The sequence below is a fragment of the Sparus aurata genome, chromosome 17, assembly GCF_900880675.1.
Source record: "Sparus aurata chromosome 17, fSpaAur1.1, whole genome shotgun sequence".
In the NCBI taxonomy this organism is placed as follows: Eukaryota; Metazoa; Chordata; class Actinopteri; order Spariformes; family Sparidae; genus Sparus; species Sparus aurata.
In genome coordinates, this window is record NC_044203.1 from 14533612 (window position 1) to 14554608 (window position 20997).

Here is a 20997-nt window from a genome sequence, read left to right on the forward strand (position 1 = left end):
CGGTAAGATGGGTGTAAATGACTGTGCTCTCCCATTGACTCTGAAGATGTAAGCCAACTTCCATTTCTTCCATCTTCCTCTCTTGTTCTCTCTCTCTCTTTCTCACACACTCTACCGACGGCTTGTTCTTTCAATTCTCTGCCTCTACTATCTCCTTCTTCTTTTTTTCACTGTCCTCTTCATCTTATTGCAGTCATTTCCTGTAGCGATCTTCCCGCTCCTCCTAATGGGAAGAAAATTGGGACCCAAACTACCTATGGAGCATCAGCCATTTTCAGCTGTAACCTTGGCTATGTTTTGAGCGGATCTACAGTCAGAGAGTGTCTCCTGTCCGGCCTTTGGAGTGGGACGGAGACTCACTGCCTCGGTAAGCAGGGTCTGAATGTTCTCTTTAACTTTATAAAGGACAGCCTTGACCTAGGTCAAACACTGCTGGTGATCTCTCCTGACAGTATGTGAGCTTTTTTTGGTTGAGGCCATCATGCCCTGGACAGAACCAGATGGGGGACACAGACGGTGGCTATTATATGTTCTGTTGTCAAATATGTATGGCCAATTTCTGTATATATTTTGAAAAGATACACTGTTTTGTAATCTGGACAGGGTGGCACCAACCGGTCTTTACTAAACATTTACCTAACTGCTAAGTTGATCTTTTTTAAGACCAGTCTGTAGACTTTACAGTGGTTGCACCAATTAACCTAAGTCTTGTCTAGTCTTCACTTCACCGGTCATAGCAATGTGCATTCATGTGAATGGCAACAGGACTCTGGCAATTGCCTTGCAGTTTGCATTACTGGGTTAAATGTTAAATAGCTCCCACTATCTTGCTCATTTGTTTCATTTCTAACCTGTGGCAATTATAAAAGATCAGTGGGAAAAAAAAAAATGTCATTCACATTCTGATATCATGCTGATATTTAACACTTCCATCTTATAATCTTCTTTGGGCTTGCACACATCAGACCGTTAAAGATCATTAAGTATAAAATGTTGATTGTGCCAACATGCAGTCAAATTTGGCAACTAGCTTTAGATGATTACAGTAAAGCCTCATTGCAATGTGATGTTTCTAAAACGTTAAATGTGAAAGTGCGGCCACAGAGCTACAGCTGGCCTGAAACTATGAGACACTTGCCAAGCTGTACCAGCACAATATGAGCTGTTGTTGTAATATATAAAAAAGAAAATATGTTAAAGCTTAGCGTACCACAGCTCATCACAGCTCTGCACTGTGGGAGAAAATGAGACATACGTAATTACTTGAGCTTCATTCAAACCCACACAGCAGCAGAATGTGACGGTTTCCCTGGCAGACGCATTAGTCCGTTTATCAACCCTGTGGCACCAGCACTCCAAGCTCCGCTCAAGAGTGGTACAGTTCATTAAAAAAAAGGAACCTCTCTCTTGTTTAGCAATATGACTGTCAGGGTTAACATAGCCGAGGACCTCATAGTACAGTCGCCTACTTCAGCACTATCTTCATAGAATCTGGCTGCTCTCGACTTGAGTGTGATAATAAAATGCTCGGTTGAGTTTCTGGGTGCAGGAGTGAATTAGGGAAATCAGACTCACAGTCAGTGGCAATTTCCCAGGTTTTAAGTGGCAGTGGAAATCTCAGCAAGATTCCTGCTCTCTGAAAGGGATTTCTTGTCACTGAAAGTAATGCGATTACATGCATGAGCGTATTGCGCAGATTTTGAGGAGTTTCACACGCATCCCTTCGTCGACTGTAGATGAGAAACGCTGAGTTATCATCGTAAGTGAAGTCAAAGCCAATATGAATTTAGAAATAATAATTTGGAGATAATGAGCTGAAAAATGCTTCCCAAATCCAATGTGTTTCATGAATACACTTACTAATTTTGTTTGCCAGTATCGTAATTCCAAGACCTTTTAAATCACTAGTTTCCTCATTTCATTTTATAATACAGTTGTCAAAATGCAAAGTTATTCAAACGTGATGACACAATCAAAATTGTGTTTCTAGCCCGAAAGTATCGTCCATTAGTTCAGTGAGTGCCACTGCAGGGTTTTATTTTCAAACACTAGAAACTTGAACCTAAGTATTGTACCTCATGAGTGATTGACTGAGATAATTCATTGTGATTTGTAATGCATATATTAAACCGCCACTTTGCTACAACTGTATACATTTGACAACAGAGCATTATGAATAAAAATACATTTACATTTAGGGCACTTAGCAGGCGCTTTTTGTCCAAAGCAACTTACAATAAGTACATTTGTCACAAGCGAGAAACCACAACATATCACCAATGATGGAGTAAAAAGACATATAGAAGCAATTGTCATCTGAGGATCATAACTGCTATTTATCAACGTTACTTTAAGTGCATAATTGCATCTAGGTGAAGTCTGAACAGATGAGTCTTGAGCCTTTTGCGGAAGATGAAGAGTGATTCCGCTGTCCTGACATTGGTCAGGAGTTCGTTTCACCACTGAGGTGCCAAAACAGAGAGGAGTCGTGACTTCGCTGCGTGGGCTTTGTTTGCTCTCAGAGATGGGGGTACTAGTCGGCCAGCTGATGTAGAAGAGAAAAGTGCTCTTGCTGGGGCGTGTGGTCTGACAAGTGTTTGGAGGTAGACGGGTGCAGTTCCGTTGACGGCCTTGAAGGCCAGCACCATCGTCTTGAATCGGATGTGGGCTGCAACAGGAAGCCAGTGGAAGTCACGGAGGAGGGGGGTCACATGGGAGAATTTGGGAAGATTGTAAACGAGGCATGCTGCAGCATTCTGGATACACTGCAACGGTTTAGTCGCAGAGGCTGGGAGTCTAGCCAAGAGGGAGTTGCAGTAGTCCAGGTGGGAGATGACCAGCGCTTGGACCAGGAGCTGCGTTGCATCTTTTGTGAGGAAAGACCGGATCCTGCGGATGCTGTACAGGGCAAATCCGCAGGATCGGGCCATAGCAGTGGTGTTGGGGGTGCTGGACAGTTTGTTGTCGAGGATTACGCCCATGTTCTTGGCCGTCGATGAAGGCGATATCGTGACATCCTTGACAGTGACTGACAGGTCCATGGGAGGGCAGTCTTTCCCAGGGATGAAGAGGAGTTCATTTCTACTAAGGTTGAGTTTGAGAGGATGTCCAGCTGTCCAAACGCAGACGTCTGCCAAATATTCCAAGATGCGCATCGCAACGTATATTATACACTATTACAGGACATGCTGTCTTTTCATGGTCAAGTTTCTGTTACTAAAGAAATTCACAATCTTGATGTGAAAGAAAGATAAACTGTAAGCAAAAGGGAGAGGTAAGATATGTTTACAACACTGTGTGTTGTTTTTTCATCCATCCTCCAGCCGGTCACTGTGGTGTTCCAGAGCAGATTGTCAATGGGCAGGTGATCGGAGAAAACTTTGGCTACAGAGACACAGTGGTTTACCAGTGCAATCCTGGATTCAGGCTCATTGGCTCCTCGGTACGGATCTGCCAGCAGGACCACAACTGGTCTGGACTCCTCCCAGTTTGTATCTGTAAGTAATTTAACACCTGAACACCACTGTTCAGATGGAAAAGAACTGGAGAAAGTTGTGTTATTCATTCCTGGCTTTTTATTTAATACATTTTTAAACAAGCCTAAAATTGATAGATTTGTATTCATAAGAAAGTATGTGTTAGTAATGATTGGATGCCATTATGAAAATAAATCAATCAACACAAATGTTTCTAGCTTAAGATTAAGATTTGAATCACTCTTTAAAAGCCTCCTACAATTCCCAAAGCTTTCTGCTCCTTTATTTCAAGAAGTGCCAAAGTCAATAGTTGATACATTTCCTCATAATGTGATTCTCAATCTCCTATTCACCTATTGATGCACTGAAATCTGCAGTGTACCCTTTCTCAATCAGTAATGCCTTCATTCTTAATTCCCCTGTTGTCCTCTGAGGTTAATTATATGATAATTATATTCTTATGATAGATGTCACTGTACGTCACCTATTGATCTTTGTTATTGAGTTTCTTTCTCTCTCCTTCATTCTCTCTCTCTCACATTCTCACACTTATTCCACACACTGTCTCTCTCTTCCCCACGCACACTTTTCCTTTCTTTTCACCCTTTCTTTGTTGCCTGTCAACTTCCATCCTCCTCTCTACTTCCTCCTTTCTGACCTGGATGATGCATGTCAACTTCAGCTGTCACATGTGGCCACCCTGGTAGCCCTATCTATGGCCGCACCACAGGCGATGGCTTCAACTATAACGATGTGGTGCGCTTCTCCTGTAACAAAGGCTATACACTGGAAGGACCCTCCACAGCCCAGTGCCAGGCCAGCCGCCAGTGGAGCCAGCAGCCGCCAACATGCAGAGGTAAGGTCCAGCAACAGAGCTCCCACAGAATGGATATATGATTGGCAGCTGGGCTGACTTTAAGTATCAGAAGGATGCCGATGTAACTTGACAGTTGAACTAAAAAGCTGCTTGGTCTCTGCCAGCATGTTCAGCTAAGGCACAGACCACAGACACTGCCTCAGGAGGCAGAGACGAGCCGCAATGAAAAGCAAGAATTTCCTGCCAGCAGATGCATCATATTCAAATTATCTCATTAACCATCTGCAGTGATGAATTCTGAAGAGGGAACCGCTTAGTGTATCACTTCAACTAAAGGTGTTGGGAAGCCACTTCGAATTCTAGTCCTGTGAATCAGGCTGGCCATCAGTGGAGCAGGTAGCTGCCAGCAAACACAAGTAGGATACAGCTAAAGTGTTGGAACAGACAGAAATGGCTTTTGAAGGTGATTTTCGGATGCTTCATGAATCACAAGCTAGGATGACCAAAAGAATTCAGCAGCCAGCAGATGTATCACGATCATTCAGAAAATAAGTAATGCAGAGGCATGCTGGCAGAGTTCACATATCTATTGATTCGACTGAGAAAATCACTATCTGCTCAATTTCTCTGGATAGAGCATTAGGCAAGAACATCTGGAGCCCTGACCTCAGAGTGAAAGCAGGGAAACAGGTAATGAGCTCGCAGGAAAGTATATGGAAAGGGGAGAGTTCTGGGGGAGTATTGGAGATTTGTTTCTACGATCTTGCCAGACAGTTTTTACCAGAGGCTTGCTACAGGGAGCAATTTTTCAGGGCTAGAAAGCTCAGAGTTCTTTTAACAGAAGAAATCTTATTGTGAGTGTCGGATAGCGGCTATGTTTTAGATGCGTCAAATTTTAGATTCCAAGGTTAGACACATTACTGGTGTGTTTACAAATGCCAGAAATCCAGAGTTTTTTTGTGTGTGACCATATTAAAGAAGTGTTTACTTGATTCCTCAAAATAATTGTGACAGCCTGACGATATATTTTTTTACCAGACTTTTTCTTCATCATGCAACTTTGTTGCGGTGTGAGGATGTGGTAGATGTAGGGAAATGTGATTTTAACTGGCTTAAAAATTCTATTCTAATTAATTAAAAACAAGGTAACAGACCAGAAAGCAATCATTCCAACATTTAACTGAAGAACTGAATTTAAGTGATATACAGTGCAGCATTAATTGGTCTGATACCTCTGGATCTAGCCGGCCCAAGCTGTATTTGCCAGACTTGGCCCATTTAGAAATATCTCTCTACCAGGCATGGATTTTTTTGGCAGTCAGATGTAAAGAGACACAGTTTTCATTACTGTGAATAGCACCATAGAGACAGACCTGGGAAAAGATCAAAAGAGTAGAATCATTTTAAACTGTCATGACTACCTTTGTCAAAATATGTCTGTTTTTACCCACTAAAATGTTCTTACTTCAAGCCCATTTATTTTTGCACATTTGCATTGTTGATTTAGTATGATGTTGCTCTGAACTTAATTTCACCCTCATCTTCTTTCAGCTATTTAAAACTCCTTGTCAGCAGTGTGGTTTTGGAGAGTTCAACTACTTCTTGTGAATTTGTGACAATAGACGTGCCTTTGTTTCTGCTTTTTTAAGGCGGAAGCTTGAGGCGTTCTTATTGTTATTGAAGATGCTTAAATTTAGCCTGGACTTACTTGTCTCTATGTTTCTAGAATCAACAGAGAAAGCCACTCATCAGGTCATATCTACAGTTCTATTATTAACTCGGGTGTGAACATGCTGACAGATAGCATTTATGCAAATGCAGCTCTAAACAAAATAAAAACACTGCACGGCTTCCAGGAAAGAAAAGTCAGATCTGATACTAGGTGGAGTTAATCAGGCAGAATGCCTCAAGACTGTAATGTTTACTGTAGTCTTGTTTATTCCATTTAAAAACTCCATTACTTCCATGTCGAGGTAAAATTATTCATGAAGGAATACAACTTGTCAAGATGTTGTTAACTTGATGCATGTAGCACTCATTACTGGAGTAGATATAAATAAGTGAGAGGCAATTCTAGAAATTCGTCATCCATACATATTATGACGAAGTCTTTACAGTACAGAAACTACAGAAGCTTAGAACGGCTGCAGGAAACGTACCTCGTTCTCTCGCAATAAGCTGGTAACTTATCTTGTTAAAGCGAGTGTTATTGTCTCAAGATAATGAGATAATCAACCTGTTATCATTAGACAACAAAAAGTTATATTATTACATATAATATTTATCAGAAATCAGCAGATCAGCATGCATAGATGGCGTCTTCAAAAAAACTGTAGCAACTGATTTGAGCTGAAAATGTCTGATCAATGAAGTACCCATTGTTATCATCACCATAACCCTAACCCTAACCCACCCCACAGAGCAGTCTGTATATGTCATGGTCCAAAGGCCTATTAATTATGAACTTATTTCGCCATTTGTTTTTCCACTGTTCTCAGCTTCCGAAGTAACTCCACAATAAGCAGGGTTGCATAGTTTGGATAAGAATCACTGTATGCTACATTTCGTCTCCTGCTGTGCATCGCTGTGATGTATGCTCTGAACATCTAGCCATTGCAACCATTTGGACTCAGATGATTATAAGTAGGGTATTCATAAGATTGGTTTAGAAATGCTGCTAAGAAATTGATGTCTATGAAACTATGAAGTAACCATTATTACAATATAAACAGCATTTTTATGATTTTATATATAAGATGAATCCATAAATAAATATCGTAAGACTGCACTCAGGGCAACGGAAATACTGTCTCATTTCAACCTTTAGTTAAACAAGTAATCATGTCAGTATGCAGTTCTAACACTTACTTCCATCTGTCCTTCCAGAAATATCCTTAATGATAAGAAATAATAATAAATGGACTTCTGTCAGTATTCTGCTGTTTGAATGTCTGTCATTGTGATTAAGCTAAAAAGAAAAAAGTATGTGGGTGTAAATGTACTTTTTTCTTCTTTTCTCCTTGATCCAGTGGTAAACTGCACGGATCCAGGTATCCCTGCCAATTCTATCCGGGAGAGTAAGATTGAGCATGGTAACTTCACGTTTGGAAGTGTGGTCTTTTACGACTGTAACCCAGGTTATTACCTGTTTGGATCATCAGTGCTCACCTGCCAGCCAGTGGGCCACTGGGACAGACCTCTTCCAGAATGCATCGGTACAGTGGTTGCTTCATTTAACTGTTATGTTACCTGTCCACTTTCAGTACATTGTCCTACCCACCTTTCTGTGTTATTAATACGCTTAACAAGAGACGCAGGTAAATGATTAAGAGAAAAGTTTCACTCTCAGTTGTACGTCCACAACCTTGATTTTGTCCTCATTTGCTTCTAGAGTTTAAACGGTCCGAGTTGTTAAATGCTGTGACTGAGAGCATCTGTGTAATGTTCGATGCCCCAGTGGTTTATGGTTATGTTGCACTGTAGCTAATTGAGAAATGGGGAAACTGACATAGCACCAGTTGTTTAGGCTATAGCTAATGCTCCCTCAAAACCAAGTGCACAAATTAGAACAACAACCATCTGAGTTTGTAATGTTTCACTCAAACACCTGGCTCATATGCACTCTGGTTTGATGTGATGTCATCAGCAGTGATGACTAATTTCCAGTGAAAATATCAAAAAGAAAACCTCCAATTTTGCACAAGGGCTCAGAAAGGACTTCATTTCATGGTAGTGAGTTATATTATCAAACAGAATAGTAATTGAAGAGGTACACAGGACTGTCCATCTTAAATATTTATTCATGGCTCCAGGCATCACTGACTCTTTGTTATGAAATTAGCTTAGAATGGATTTACAGCAACTTGAGGCTAATTAATTGAGAGCTTTTAGAAGCATACATTGAGGTCAAAAGAATATTAAAGCAGCACAGAAAAGATGTACAAAATGAATCAAGTGAGCCTTTTATTTAGTTTTTATATTGTAATAAAACTAATTGTCTTTTTCATGAGACATTACTATGGCAATGACAATTAATGCATAGTAATCTCCTCTAATCTTTAAACACAGCCGTATTAGTAGTTGTGTGTCTCACCAGCACTAGTAACAATCTGAGCGGTGATTCTATCAAGTGTGTTGAGGCATGCAACACTAATCCATCCATCTATTCTCTCATCCATATCTAATCTGATTTCCTCTCCTCACTCTTTGCCATGCAGAGGTGGACTGCGGCCACCCAGGTACACCCCCCCATGGAGTGATGAGTGGGGAGAAGTTTACCTTTGGCTCCACGGTGCGCTACTCCTGCTCTGGAGACCATCAGCTCATAGGAGACTCATCACTCACCTGTCAGCTGAATGGACACTGGAGCAGTCCACTGCCCCATTGCTCTGGTATACAAACACACACACAAATATAGTCATTAACAAGCATGGCTGCTACACATTCACACAATGAAACATAAATTGTCACCCTTCAGTCAATATTTAGGAAATCTGTACCACCTATTTCTGACCAAAAGACCTGCTAACATTTCAGAGAAAGTGCCGTTGGTGAATCATAGCAGTAACATTGCAGGGATAAGCATGTTATGGGTTACATCTGTCTGACAAAAGATGCTTGCTTGAAATGAGCAAACCACACAAAAGACTCTACTACTACTTTGATTATGTTTATGATTCTGCAACACATTTACAGTTGCCTTGCCTTGCCAAAAACATAACCTTGACATTTACAATATTAAACACATTAGAAGACCATTGGTACAAGACAAAAACAGGACTTTGGTTGCCATAGTGATGATAATTGTAAGACACGTCTTCCGCACCCAGCGGCCTCGACACATATTTCTCTTCTTCTGTTGATTTCCATAGTGGTTGGCATCCACAAGTGTTGCATTAACACCCTCTGGTGGTCTGACCTTTGCCACAGCTATTCAGGCATTGCTGTTGCATGTGTGAAAAGGCGCAAGACCAGTTGTTTGTGGATGTATTTGCTTTTGCATTACATGTTTCCGTGTATGGTGAAAATCGCTGTTGGTGCCCAAAAGGTTACTCCCAGTTATTCATGTGTGAAATCAATGGAAAAAATGTTTTTAAAGGTTTGGATAACCTAAATTATAAAGCATACACATCATAAAATATATTCCCTCATTTACCTCAAATGACTATCACGCAGTTTAAGTTTTATTTACTGAGGCTTTGGATTGTCTGTGTCTTAGATTTCTGTCCTCACCCCAATATTGTGAGTTTGATGGAATTCAGTTTGTGGTTTTCATAGCATAAAATGCCACATGCCAACACACCGTATAATAACAGCTAAAACTCTGGTCATAACACAAAGTCTCTACGCACTTTGGTTTTATACAATCCGTTTACTGCACCTTATATTTTACCTTGCACTACAATTACTCTGCTTATTTATACACTTTTATACATTTTGTACATTTTGTATATTACTTTTTTCTATTGCTATTTAATATGTGTAGGTTGTTCCTCTTATTTCATTGTGTTGTTATTGTCTCTGTGTATAATGCTGCTGCTACACCGGAATTTCCCAGCTTGGTATCACTAAAGTATATCTATCTATGTATAAAAAAAACAAAAAAACTTTTTTTTACACAATGTCCCTAATATTCTGGATATTCCACAGAGCACACTGCTAACATTTTTCATGAGCACTAATTCTTCTAACAAAATCTTTTCACAACAATGTCTGTGGATTATACAGCTTAATCAGGACACAGATTCCAGGGAGACAGCTTGCAGTTGAATTTCTTAAATGTAAATTCTCACTGATGTAAGAACTGCAAATTCAACAATTCAGTTCACCTCCATTGTATTAGAGAGCCAGATATTAGTATATGGATAGATAAAGAATACCCTTCCACAATGGTGTAGTACCTGGAAGACCTGGCATTAATTAGCTATTCGGGCAAATGCCTGTGTGAGGTTCAGAGAAAACACAGCACAGGGTAGTTATCAGCCGACTGAGCCAATTTAAACTCAAACTCAAACTAGAGCCCTGTGGAGTTCTTACAGGATTTTTTTTAATGTACTTGCCAAAATATCTGACCATTATCCTCCTACCATTTCCCATCGACCCAAAGCAGCTTCAGCGTTTCACTTTTTAGAACAGGCACTCGTGTGGTTATCTGAAATATCTGCATTGAGCTGATGAATGCTTGATACTGTACACTAATGTACTAGCACCAAATGACCCGACCATAACCCTTTCCCATCATTCCTCTGTGATTCAGTGATACAGAGTTATGGCTTCATGTCTTAGCCAAAGAATATGCCATTGCAAAAGTTACTCCCTGCATAAAACAAGCAATCAAGTAAGCAATATCGCTCCTGACATAACGTAAGTGCAGACTCTGACAAAAAAAGCTTTAATAGAACTTTTAGTGTTCAGTGTGTAATACATTTAGTTGCAGTCTCTTCTCTTGTGTTTTCTTAAAAACCTGAATAAAGTGTCTTCAAAGTGTCTGTCTGCCAACTACAAACATCCCCCTTGATCCCCTCTCTGTGCTCTTCCGTCCCATCAGACCCAAGCTTTCCTGACCATTTAAGTGGATTCTCACATCTACTGAATGTTCACTTGGTTTGTTCAACTCACTGACCCAGAAGTAACGTTTGTTAGCACACTTGTGTGACAGTGTTTTTTTCTTTAAAAGGGAGTGTGAACCCTCTACTCACCTTCAACATTTTGTATTTACTCAGACAGTTGGAAAGTAGCGAGTCAGTAGTGAAGTCAGACTTCTAGGGGAGTAAGGAGATGCACGTCATTTCAGAGGTTCAAATCTATCTCCCAAATAATGTTTCCAGTACATTATTTGTTCCTAGTTTGCAAAATGGAGGGAGCAACAGAGGTGTGGTTGAGTATTTGTCTTTGTTAGCACCTGCATAATTACCTGTTGCCCACAGACTAATAGCAATTTTTAGGCCTGAAATTATAGCTTTAGAAGCTAATAATGCATATAATTATAATGCTGATGGTAAAAAAAATAGTGTGGCAAGTTATTTTTCTTCTTCTTCACCTACTTTTTAAAAGTGATTTGGCATCTATTGTTGAGATAATTTGATCAGCGCCCCACTGGTTTGACAAATGAGCCTGTTAGAAAATGATGATTTGCAATTTTCTATTATATTTCATTTCATCACTCACTCTGAGCTGCATATCACGAGCATGAGCTCTGCTGCCTCTGTTTATCTTAAGACACCCAGCTAATAAACTCTGCTGTAATCTGGGCTAAAACATTTAATACCAAACTAGATTTAGTGCATTTAATTTAAGTTGTCTACAACCTAATCAGCATCAACTTATCACTTGAAAAGTGAGATAAGTAAAGCCAACATGAGTCTGTTTCCAAGTATTTAAATTGTCAAAGGGCAATCGCTGTTTAGAGAGTAAACCCCTGTGGAGGAATTTGTGCAGCAGAATAAGAGTCCTGGGTCAGTGAGCAGAGGATTTAATCATAATAAATGACGCAGAGACTTGCCAGGCTAAAGAAAAAGGATGTGCTGAGGTGAGCTATTGCAGAGAATAGCAATTTTGATTACATGTAATCAGATCTCAAAAATGCACCTTCAGTTTGTTTTATAGTGATACAACAGTGCTCCTGTTATAGATGCGACGACACAATATATGGACATTGACTTTTTTTACGCCTTTCTGCCAGTTACAGCTGTGGCGGGAGACATTTTGTGTTTTTTGTTTGTCCACCCATCAATCCTGTCTGGTTTCCTCAAATTTGGCACATATGTCCACTTTGACTCAAACCAAGATTTTATTCACTAATTATGCCAACATTTCACAAAGGACTAAAAGGGTGATATAATAACGTGATGACATTTTATATATAATAAGGGTCAAAGGTCAGCTTTACTGTGACATCATAAGGTGTTGAGAATCAGAATCATCTTTATTGGCCAAACATGTGAACACGTACAAGGAATTTGACTGGGTTTTTTTGTTTCTCACAACGAACTCGCACAGTATAGACATTAAGCAGTAGTCCATAACAAGCACCTTGGTTTTGCTGATATTGAGCTTCAGCTGATTGTTGAAGCTGTCTAACAGTCCTCTATAGTCTTCTGTAAAAACAGTCTTTACCTGAAGACTGAATGATTTTATGAGTTACAGACATAGATGTAAACTGTGACCTGACTTGAGGCAAGTGTGAGGCAGTAATACTTGTTTAAAGATGGTCATATCATTAGGGGGTGTTATGGCCATATAACTTGCTTGTTGCTTGTTTGGTCGTACAGATATTAAGTAGTAAGAATTGGACTCAGGTAATATTTATATTGATGTTTGCTTTAGTCAGATGAAAGTAATTAGACTGTTAATTTGTTGCTCTCACATTGCCACACAGGATTACACTGCATCAGTGCTTCTGATTAACTATGAAATCAACCACTTATGGACGGAAGACACCTTTGTAGATCATTTGTTCATCACCAGCAGGCTTGATGAATTCAGACCCATGGCAGTAAACATCTGTTACAGCTGGAGCAGAAATTAGAACCACAACACAGCTGGAGCTCAGTTGTTGCTTACAAGAGCTAAAGTTGCAATGCAGCAAACGCCTGGAGAGTTTTTAAATTAGTGAGTGTGTACATTTTAGCACCTACTTTTCACAGGCACATTAGCAAAACTTCAAAAAGTGATGCAATTAGTACTGCGGTGTTAGCAAAGATAAATTAGCTATCTGGAAAATGTAATATATGTCAGTCCCTGTGGTATGTCCCTTTACATATTTGAAACTTCTCTCAAATGCTTTTGCAATGATTTTAATGTGTAATTGCAGAAAGGTAGCTGCATGGTCTATGGGCATTTTTTATCTGCAGGACTAGAAATAATGAAAATGGCACATTTGAATTTTCGGAGTGTTCATCACCAATAGCAACAACATCACTTGGGCTATGAATTCCTCAGAAGTACAGCCCATTGTCAGCAACAGTCCTCATCCATGCATCCATCCATGCATCTATCCTTCCTCTCATCTGTCCTCCTTTGTTAATTAGTAAGATAGGGCTTAAAACTGCTTGCCAAGCCATTCCCCTTTTGTCCGCGTCTGTTGCATGGCTGGGTTGAAGGCCTTATTATTTCCTCACAAAGGGAGCCTGGTGAACGGACATTAACTCGGATTCAAACCAAATCCAACACCATCCCAATTAGTGAGATTATAGCTGTCACAGTGCTTGCCGAGCCAGGCTGCCTCACCTAACCAAAGGAGACTAATGAAATACCGACAGCTGCTGTCAAACATGCTAGCACATACATGCACACTCACAGTCAACATATAAGAATGCATACCAAACATGCATATGCACAGAAGGTGTGCAAATGTACACATATATGTATCATTGGCAACCATAACCACACACAAACATTTCAACTCCAGCTGTGGTTCCTTGACTCGACACATCCAATTTGTCCAAGTGTGAGCAGTGGTACTGTGTGTGTGTAACAGATATGAGCTTGGTGTTTGTGCAGTAAGACTTTGTCAACAAGTCCAGTATTACTGCAGTAGCAGCTGCTCTGCACAGAGTGTGTGCGCAGCTCAAGGAACGTAATGACATAACCACTACAGCACAGGTGCTTCTTAAAGATCCATCATCTGTCTGTCTGTCTGTCTGTCTGTCTCTTGTCTCTCTCTCTTGTGTCTTTCTTCTGCTGGTGGAAGGAGCGGTTGGCTTTCTGTGTGTTATGAACTGTTCCCTTTGCTCTGAGGATGTCCCCAGTACTACAAAACGGAAAAACACACCATCACCTGGACTCCATCTAAACTCACACACCAGTCTGCCCTGCTTTGCGGTTCATCACAACATAAAATGTTCAGTAGTCATGACGTCACACTGACTCCATACCTGCTGTCTCACTCTCATTACTTATGGCTTAGATAGAAAACATGCCCCATTTTTTACCCACCAGAAACAGTCCCAATGAGAACATTTCATTTGAGTGAATTCATAGATGTGCAAGAAAGGTGGTGCAAGACACTGAAAATGTACTGTATGTTCCCTAACAGTAAAAAAGACAGGCAGGATAATTCAGGATTATAAAAATGCATTTGGCTTCAGAGGTCAAATTGTATTCATCATTTCTCATAACCACAGCTGGTTGCCTTTTAATGCTGGCCTCGCTCTTTTTATGGAGAGAAAGCTCCTGGTGTCAAAGCAGTGAAAGGTATTGGTCCTCCGGGTTGTTGGCTGGGTGACAACTGCTCATTGGTGCATTTTGTGTTTTATAGCTGCTTCCTGGAGGACTCAAAAGACATACAGTTCGAGTCTAAGTCCTCTCTGTAGTGTCCCTCTGCATGAACGACAGAAACACTGTGGTGTAATTCACTGCCATACCAGCTTAAAAGGGCCCATCTGTGAACACACACGACAGTTAAAGTGGAAGGCATCCTCAGTTTCTTTTGTTTTTTTCATTGCTCCTTGTCTGGTTATCTCCCATTGCAGGTGACTCGGCCGACACTTGTGGGGATCCCGGCACACCTGCCCATGCCAGCAGGGAGGCAGGCAACTTCAAAGTGCGGAGCAAGGTGCGCTTCACCTGCGCAGTGGGACACACGCTGTACGGCTCGGCAGAGAGGATCTGCTTCCCCAACGGGACTTGGTCTGGCAGACAGCCATTCTGCAAGCGTAAGTGAAATATTTAAAATGTCTCTCTGATGTATTGTATGAAACAGTAGGAGATTATAATTAGATGTGGGCATAGCCGGATTCCTAGTGTGGTTTTCGTATTCTTTGCGCATATATTCCCAATTTTAAATGAATTTGGAAATAATTCTAGACTGTATTTAATTTAGGCAAAGTTCTTGCTTCCAAGTTGCACACAAGGTTTAGTTTACTTACCACTCTAATCAACAGTGTAATGTCTGACAAAATAATCCTTATCATGTCATTGAGGTTTATTTGGCTTTGGCTTGGTAACTGCAAAATGTTAGCCTGTATTACAAACTGGGTGATGGTATTTTGGGTATTTACTTACCAGGAGGGGAACAAGAGATGAGTTGCATAATCAGAGTTATTTTTGAGAGTCGAAGATTGAATATTTCAGGACCTCCTCCAACTTTGATGATTCTTTTACAACACAAAACACAAATAGTGCAATTTGTTGAGTTTGTTTTGAATACCTTCCAAAACTGGTTATCAAAAATAGTATTGGTTTGGTACCAAAAACTTGCATCAGCCATGGAGTTGAAACATTTCAAACAATAACCAGCCCTAGTTTGGAGACACAAACATTGTATGCACATTGGCTGCATGCGAGCACGAATGTTCATTGAGTGTACAAAATAGGTGTTTGTGTGCATCCACACATACACACACAAATGATTTCAAAAGCTCACAAACACAGTACTGCACCAGATGGATAAGTATCTCTCTGTTGCAGTCTGGTATTTTCTGCCAGCACATGGTGCGGTGACTAGCTTCCAGATTGCAACCAAAAATTTCATTAATTGTAGACACCTAAAGCCAAGTTCTTTTCAGATTGTGATAAATGAATCATTGTGGATTTTGAAGATATTAGTTCGCAGAATGCCAGTTCTACAGCTTGCATAAATTACCCCCAGGGGTCAACCGGATATTGAGGCAAATGTTTGACTGCTCTCCTCTACTTACTGTCCGCCAGCTTGGCATGATGCCAGTGTAATTTTTAATAAGATAGGCCAATGCACAGCCCCTGTGAACTACTTCATGCATATCTACCTTTCATTCCTTCTCTCGTTTTTTCTCCCTCTGTGTCTTTTAGTCTCACTCTTGCCACTATCCTTCATTTCCCCTGATGTCAGCCTTTTCCCCTTTGAATCTCTCTGTCTTAATCTTGTTCTCTGGCTGTCTCTCCATCCCTGTCCACTCCTCCATCTGTCCTTCCTCTGTCTCTCTGTTGCTCAGCTTTACACACCCTCCCCTCCTTTTACCCCATATATCTCTTCCACTACCTTTTTATCTCTCCATCTCCCAGCTGAACTCCTGATTTAAAGATTGTTTTAGCCACCTCAGGAGGGAGGGGGCAGGAATTCACTGGAGCCTGAATGAGTTTCACTGCTGTCTGTCTGTGATCTAAAGCCCTGTCTATTGTTAAAGCCCATCCATCCGTTATCCACAACCTTTTATAGTCACTGGGAAACAGTCAGTGTGGATATTCTGCTCAATATCCATTTCACAAAATCTTCAAGGTCTGTTTTGTATTTCTGTCATCATATATGTCTTGAATTATTGAGAGAGCAAGCCAAGAAGGGCAGCTCTGTGCGTGTACATATGCACTTACAGTAATGTGAGCATGTTGGCACCTGGTGTGTTTGGATTTGTGCCTGAATGATGAGTTTGCACCTCAAAAGTGTTTGTGTGTGTATGTTTTGCACGCATGTGCTTGCACGTGTTTTTAACGAGAAATCCCCAGCTTGCCTACAAAACAGTTACCACAAGAATCACTATTTAAAATGTTCCTGGCAATTAGGTGATTGAGAGAGCAAATCAGTTTTGCAATTACTATGAAGGTAGATTTGTGTCTTTATTATTCAATCAAAAAAAAGTTTGCTTCAATCAAAACATATATTTTCAATAAAAAAAACTTCACTTCAATCAAAAAAAACCTTTTCAATCAAAGAAAAAAAAGTGTTTGAATGCAAAAATATAGGTGAGACTCAAAGAAATGCATTTGAACACTGTTTTTCTTTGATTGAAAATGTTTTCTTTGATAGAAGTAAAGGTTTTTTTGTTTGAAGCAACTTTTTTGATTTAAGTAATCTTTTTTGTGTTTGGGCCATATTATTGGTAGGACATTTGTGTCTTAATTATTCAATCCCAAAAAAGTTGCTTCAATCAACCAGGCTTTTTAACCAGGCTTTTAATTGAAATCTTAACTCTTTTTAATTCCTTTTAGGCTGTGCTAATCAGAGCACTTTTTATCCTTTTTTACTGTTTTATTCTCTGTGTTTTAGCCTTTATGCTTTTATTTTTTATAGTCTCTCATGTCTTATGCTCTTATGCTTTTATGTTTTAGTCCCTCATGTTTTTAGCCTCTATGCTTTTATGTTTTAGTCCCTCATGTTTTTAGCTTCTATGCTTTCATGTTTTAGTCCCCCATGTTTTTTGCCTCCATATTTTAACCAATATTTTAACCCTTTACTGTTTTAGACTATCAGTTTTTAATCTCCAGTGTTTCCTCAGGGGGGCCTGCCAGATTGGGAGTTGTCTCTGGTCTGGCCGCGGGGGGTGCTGTCCCGTGGACGGTTCCGGCCTGGGCGACTAGAGGGCTCTGCACTTTGGTGCGGGGCCTCCTGTCTGCCCGGGTTGGGGTGGTCTCTGTGGAGGGGCTCCCTGCGACCTTGGACTGGGATCTCTCCCAGTGTGGTTGGCCCCCCAAAGGTAGCTTCCTAAAGCTTCCTCTGTGCCTCAGATCTCGCTGCCCAGCCATGTCTCTGTAGTGACAGCTAGCGTTTGTGTAGGTGTGAGTGTGTGTGTCTGTGTGTCTGCGTGGCTGTGTGTGTAGGTGTGAGTGTGTGTATGAGTGTGTATATATTTGTGTGTGTCTCTGTGCATGACTATGGGGGTGGGAGGGTTGGGTTCTTTTAAGCTTCTTCTCCTGATTTTATTTGCTGTTTCTCTTTTTCTGCTGTAAGGCACTTTGTGATACTTTCTGTATGAAAAGCGCCATATAAATAAAGGTTGATTTGATTTGATTTGATTTGAATCAAAAAAAAATATTCAATCAAAGAAAAAACTGTTCAAATGCAAAAATAAAATTGAATCCCCCCCCTAAAAAAATAAATAAAAATCATTTGAAATGTTGTTGTTTTTTATTGAAAACATTTCTTTAGATTTTAAGTGATTTTTTTATTTTGAATGAAGTGAAAAAAGTTTTGAAGTCGTTTTTTTTTTTTTGATTGAATTATTTTGACACAAACATCCCGCAGTGGGCGGGTGCTTCCCCATTGGTCCGACATGTTTGAGTGACAAGTGTCTACACCAACGACGTCTTTCTGACAAGGAAGTCATGGCCGCCAGCAAGCCAGGCTGTGTAAGAAGATAGACTCAGGCTCTGCATGACCTGTTGCTGCTAAACAGGCAGCACTGCGGGCAACAGTTGGCCTGTGGACTGTTGTTTGACCACTAATGAAGTTCCTTATTATAACATAACATAGCACTAGCACATAGCAAGCCTCTGTACTTAGGTCAATCAGTGTGCAGGGCCATCGGCCAGAGACATTCATCGGCTAACGTTATCAGCTAGCCTGCCTGACAATATGATGGCGTTAGATATCTAACACCATCACACAAATTAGTCAACGTGAACTAAGTTAGCAAGCTTCATGTTTAATCGAAATATCAAACCGAGTAGGCTAATATCATGACACCAATCATTTTAATGCTGTAGTTAACAACAACTCCACCACTGCTCCCTGGCTTGCTGGCGGCCATGACTTGCTTGTCAGAAAGACGTTGTTGGTGTAGACACTTGTCACTCAAACATGTCTGACCAATGGGGAAGTACCCGCCCACTGCGGGATGTTTGTGTCAAAATAATTCAATCAAAAAAAAAAAGACTTCAAAACTTTTTTCACTTCATTCAAAATAAAAAAATCACTTCAAATCGAAAGAAATTTTTTCAATAAAAAACAACAACACTTCAAATGATTTTTATTTTTTTTTTAAGGGGGGATTCAATTTTATTTTTGCATTTGAACAGTTTTACTTTGATTGAAAATATTTTTTTTGATTGAAGCAACTTTTTTGGGATTGAATAATTAAGACACAAATGTCCTACCCATAATATGGCCCAAACACAAATTAGATTACTTCAACTGAAAAAGTTGCTTCAAACAAAAAAAACCTTTACTTCTATCAAAGAAAACATTTTCAATCAAAGAAAAACATTTCTTTGATTGAAAAGGGTTTTTTTGATTGAAGTGAAGGTTTTTTTTATTGAAAATATATGTTTTGATTGAAGCAAACTTTTTTTTGATTGAATAATAAAGACACAAATTTACCTTCATACTATTAGACAGGAGCATTAGAAAAACACAAGAAAAAAACTAATTCTTCCTCATCAAGAATACATTTTTTTGGCATATTCATGGAATGCTGTGAAGGACACCTTAGTGTAAACCCATTGAATCTACTAGAGATTTTTTTCCTATTGAAGATAAAGATCTTAAGTAACACTGTGCATGAAATTGAGCCTCTTATGTGAATTGAGTGTATGCTTTAAATTGTAAGAGTGATTAAAAGTTAAAATAATAGTAGAATAATGCTGTATCTATTAATTATTTAGAAAAATGAACTGACTTCAAGTTCGGATGTTGTCCTCAGACCGCAACTGCAAATTCTCGCATTCTCCCACCGTACTCCTCTTGTTATTAGACAGCAGTAAAAGTCATTACCATGGGTACACTATGGGATTTGGAAATATACAAACTGCACTTTATTTGCTGATGACTCATTGGTTGGATGGGATTTGTGTACCACTGCATCAGTTCTGCTCATTAGCCCCTCTGAATAAAGCTGTGACCCTGTATAGATTAGTGGTTCTTTACTGGTTTGGTTCACAGCTGCTTTACAAAAAGGAAAACAATGATTCCTCGCATTCCTTGATGTGAGGCATATGCATGATGGGGAACTCTGACACAAGCCAATGAGACAAACTACAAATATTCCTCCAGTCAAAGGCAAAACAGCAATAATTTCATAAACAAATATTACCATTCCTGCAGCATGGAAGGAGAATTCTTTTTAAGCCCTTTGAGACCTTCACAAGTCATCATCAAGTCACTCTGGGGGCTACCAAACCTCAGATTGTGAATCAGAGATATGAAAAATAGAAAATCCATTACTATTTTATACCTTTGACCTTCACCTCCTCTCTTTTCTCCTCTGTCTTGCAGCGGTACAGTGTAGTAATCCAGCCACACCTGCTCACGGCCGTATTTCCCGAGTGGATGGCACAACTTTCTCCCACTCCATCGTGTATTCTTGTATGGATGGATATTTCCTCACTGGATCGCCCACACGTCAGTGTCTGGCAAATGGCACATGGTCTGGCACGGCTCCAAACTGTACAAGTGAGTTTTATATACACCGAAACATGAAGGGATTGTGGGGTCACGTCTCCTGTGTTTGTGGAATACATTTGAAAGGCCACTGTGCTGCAGAGACTTTATGTGATTTTATATATTGTTTCTTGGTTTATCACATCTAGTTCGGTCACATTTACATTGGCAATCACAGAATTTGTTATTGTTGCTTTCAGAAATGGAACAAAAGAATAAATGACAAGGGGATGAGAAGTGGCGCTCTGAGTAATCACCAGTGTTGCTAAAATGAGGTATAAGATTTAAAATAGTACATAAATCTCTTTGAGCCTCTCTGCTTGCAAAGCATCAAAACTGTCAAGCAGTTTTTTATTGTCTGGATCTCAGCAAATGAGCCTTGCGGTAATTAAGAAGTATGCCAATCTATATTCAATTTCCACCAGGATGACTATCAGACAAAATTACACATTGTTCTTCTCTCTGAAATCACCATATTCTCCCTCTTCATTATTTTTGCTTGTTATTGAATCACAAGAAAAGATAAATGGTATGGGCATAATTTTCAATTTTGGAATGAAATGGGTCTCTGGAGAGATATACACAGGGAGGGAGGGAGAAGGAGAGAAAGATTGGAAATTGGATTGAATGATAAT

At 39.9% G+C, this 20997-nt stretch overlaps 1 protein-coding gene across 7 annotated transcripts in view; it reads left to right on the forward strand.

The window, feature by feature from the left end:
- LOC115567061 (CUB and sushi domain-containing protein 3-like) overlaps window positions 1-20997 on the forward strand; it is a 219280-nt gene that overhangs the window by 164789 nt on the left and 33494 nt on the right. For all 7 annotated transcript variants that reach the window (XM_030393247.1, XM_030393251.1, XM_030393249.1 and 4 more), the window contains 7 exons: window positions 194-367; window positions 3324-3497; window positions 4159-4332; window positions 7323-7508; window positions 8511-8684; window positions 14766-14948; window positions 20198-20374. In XM_030393247.1, coding sequence (XP_030249107.1) covers window positions 194-367; window positions 3324-3497; window positions 4159-4332; window positions 7323-7508; window positions 8511-8684; window positions 14766-14948; window positions 20198-20374 — 1242 coding nt within the window. The remainder of the gene's footprint in view (window positions 1-193; window positions 368-3323; window positions 3498-4158; window positions 4333-7322; window positions 7509-8510; window positions 8685-14765; window positions 14949-20197; window positions 20375-20997) is intronic.